This window comes from Chroicocephalus ridibundus, unplaced genomic scaffold (genome assembly GCF_963924245.1).
Source record: "Chroicocephalus ridibundus unplaced genomic scaffold, bChrRid1.1 SCAFFOLD_642, whole genome shotgun sequence".
In the NCBI taxonomy this organism is placed as follows: Eukaryota; Metazoa; Chordata; class Aves; order Charadriiformes; family Laridae; genus Chroicocephalus; species Chroicocephalus ridibundus.
Window position 1 is genome coordinate 1 of NW_026961712.1, and position 2,939 is coordinate 2,939.

Below are 2,939 nucleotides of genomic sequence, written 5' to 3' on the forward strand. Positions count from 1 at the left end.
GCCTGCGCGCCCCGGCGAGGGGGGGGGTGGTGTGTGTGTGTCCTCCACTGTCCCGTCATGCCCAGCGAGCGGCCGCGCCGGAAGCGGAAGTCTCCTCGCCCGCCGGAGCCCGGCGTCCTTCTTCCGCCGCCGCCGCGAGTCATGGCGCTCTTCGAGCAGATGCGGGCCAACGTGGGCAAACTCCTGCGGGGCATCGACCGGTACCGGCTGGGGGGGGACGGGGGGGACGGACGAGCGGCAGGCCCTGGTTTGGGTGGTGGAACCCCCGTTTGGACGGGAAGGCCCGGTTTGGGGGGGAGAGGCCCGGTTTTGGCGGGGGGCCGAGGGGGAGACCCCGGTTTGGGGGGGGAGAGGCCCGGTTTGGGCGGGGGGCCGAGGGGGAGACCCCGGTTTGGGGGGGGAGAGGCCCGGTTTGGGCGGGGGGCCGAGGGGGAGACCCCGGTTTGATGGGGGAGAGGCCCGGTTTTGGCGGGGGGCCGAGGGGGAGACCCCGGTTTGGGGGGTGGAACCCCGGTTTGTGGGGGAGAGGCCCGGTTTGGGCGGGGGGCCAAGGGGGAGACCCCGGTTTGGGGGGTGGAACCCCGGTTTGTGGGGGAGAGGCCCGGTTTTGGCGAAGGGCCATGGGTGAGACGCGGGTTTGGGGGGTGGAACCCCGGTTTGGGCGGGAGAGGCCCGGTTTGGTGGGGGGCAGGTGGAGCGTGGAGCGGTCCCGGGAGGCCGGTAATGGCGCGGGGGGGGGGGGCTGTTTGTGGGCCGGGGATGGCGGAAGGTTGGGGGGTGTGATGGGGGAGCTGGACCCCGGAGCGCTGAGGGACCCCCGGGAATGGAGTGTTGGGGTGGGGACGGGTCGGCAGGGCTCGGTACCGGCGGTAACGGGGGTTCCCGGGGGGGGTGGGCCTCTCCCCGCAGGTACAACCCCGAGAACCTGGCCACGCTGGAGCGCTACGTGGAGACGCAGGCCAAGGAGAACGCCTACGACCTGGAGGCCAACCTGGCCGTGCTGAAACTGTGAGGGGGGGATGGGGTGGGTGGGGGGGGGGTGACACAGGCCATGACCCCCCCCCCGTTCCCAACACCCCCATTTCAACCCCCCCCCCAGGTACCAGTTCAACCCAGCCTTCTTCCAGACCACCGTCACCGCCCAGATCCTGCTGAAGGCCCTGACCAACCTCCCCCACACCGACTTCACTCTCTGCAAGTGCATGATCGACCAGGCCCATGTATCCGCCATGACGTGTGTGTGTGTGTGGGGGGGCACTGCTTTTGGGGACCCCCACCCCCCTAACACTTCTCCTCGGGGGGGTTACACCCAAATTTAGGGACTTCGGAGGTGGGGGGGACGACCCTTCTCCTCGCGTTTCCCTTGACCGCCCCCGACCTCAGCAGGAGGAAAGGCCCATCAGGCAAATCCTCTACCTGGGGGAGCTGCTGGAGACCTGCCACTTCCAGTCCTTTTGGGTGAGTTCTGCCCCCTCCCATACCCGGGGGGCGCACCCTGAATCCGGGAGGAGTCATCCAGCCCCCCCCCCGGGGCTGTTAACACCCCCCCGCCTTCCGCAGCAAGCTCTGGATGAGAACATGGAGCTGCTGGATGGGATCACCGGCTTCGAGGACTCCGTGAGGAAATGTGAGGGGGGTTTTGGGGGGGGGCTGGGGGGGTTTTGGGGGGACCAGCAGCTGACGTGGGGTCTCCTTCCGCAGTCATCTGCCACGTGGTGGGAATCACCTACCAGCACATCGACCGCTGGCTGCTGGCGGAGATGTTGGGGGACCTCTCGGGTAAGGGGGTGAGCGGAGGGGGTGGGGAGGGGGGTGCAGGGGGTGTTATGAGGGTTAACCCCCCCCTCTATTTATTTCCGCGACCCCCCCCCAGAGGCTCAGCTGAAGGTTTGGATGAGCAAATACGGCTGGACGGAGCCGGAGCCTGGGCGCATCTTCATCTGCAACCAGGAGGAGAGCATCAAGCCCAAGAACATCGTGGAGAAGATCGACTTCGACAGTGGGTTTCGGGGGGCCGGGGACCTCCCCGTCCTGAGCCTGGGGGAACCCCCCCCTCCCGAGCCTGGGGCCACCCTCTCACTCTGCTCCTTCTCCCGCAGGTGTCTCCAGCATCATGGCCTCCTCCCTCTGAGCCCCCTCCAGTTTTACAGTCATCGTCCCGTTCCCCCCCTGACCCCTCCTCTTTTAACCAGTAAAGGCGAAGCCTCCACGTTGCTGTGGTGCTGTGGGGGGGTGCTAGGGGGCAGGGGGGGTGGTGGGGGGGTCCTGGGGGGTGACCGCCCCCATGGGGCTGCACCTCGGGCCCTCCCAGGGAGTTTAGGGGGGCAAAAAGGGGCGGTTTTTCCCCTTTTGGGGGCAGATCCCTTCCCCCTTTGGGTCAGCCTGGGTGCGGGTGGGGTGTGGTGGGTGGGAGGAGCACTGTCTGCAGAGGCCACGCCCCCTCGTTACATAGCCACGCCCACACCATACATATTAATGACCCTACTTCGCTGTGCGGGGGGGGTTAAGTCTGTGCGCACACTGGGGGAGGTGGGGTGGTGGTGCTCATGAATATTAATGAGGGCCCTGCTGCTTGGGGGCGTGGCTATGGAGGGCGAGTGAATTATTGTTATTCTCATTGTTATAACGAGGCTGTCACACACCCCTCCATTCATATTAGGGCCCGGTGGGCGGGGCCTGGGGGCCGGGTGGGCGGGGCTAAGTACAGTGGGCGGGGTTTGGAGGCACAGTGGGCGCGTCTGGGGCGATGGGCGGGGCCTGAGGGCGGTGGGCGGGGCCGCGAGCCCCTAGTGGGCGTGTCTAGAAGCCGTGGGCGGGGCTTGGAGGCACGATAGGCTTGCCGAGGGGCGGTGGGCGGGGCCTGAGGCCCTGGTGGGCGGGGCCTGAAGGCGCGGCGGGCGGGGGCGCGGGGCCGGGCGGCGCGGCGGGAGCGGCGGGAG

At 68.2% G+C, this 2,939-nt stretch overlaps 1 protein-coding gene across 1 annotated transcript; it reads left to right on the plus strand.

The window, feature by feature from the left end:
* Positions 1 to 45: 45 nt before the first annotated feature.
* Positions 46 to 2,209, plus strand: EIF3K (eukaryotic translation initiation factor 3 subunit K). Its single transcript, XM_063322195.1, has 8 exons — positions 46 to 200; positions 910 to 1,008; positions 1,100 to 1,220; positions 1,384 to 1,458; positions 1,561 to 1,627; positions 1,702 to 1,779; positions 1,874 to 1,999; positions 2,100 to 2,209. Exons 1-8 carry the CDS (start codon positions 58 to 60, stop codon positions 2,129 to 2,131), a joined length of 741 nt encoding a protein of 246 aa, XP_063178265.1. The 5' UTR covers positions 46 to 57; the 3' UTR covers positions 2,132 to 2,209.
* The last annotated feature ends 730 nt before the right edge of the window (positions 2,210 to 2,939 follow it).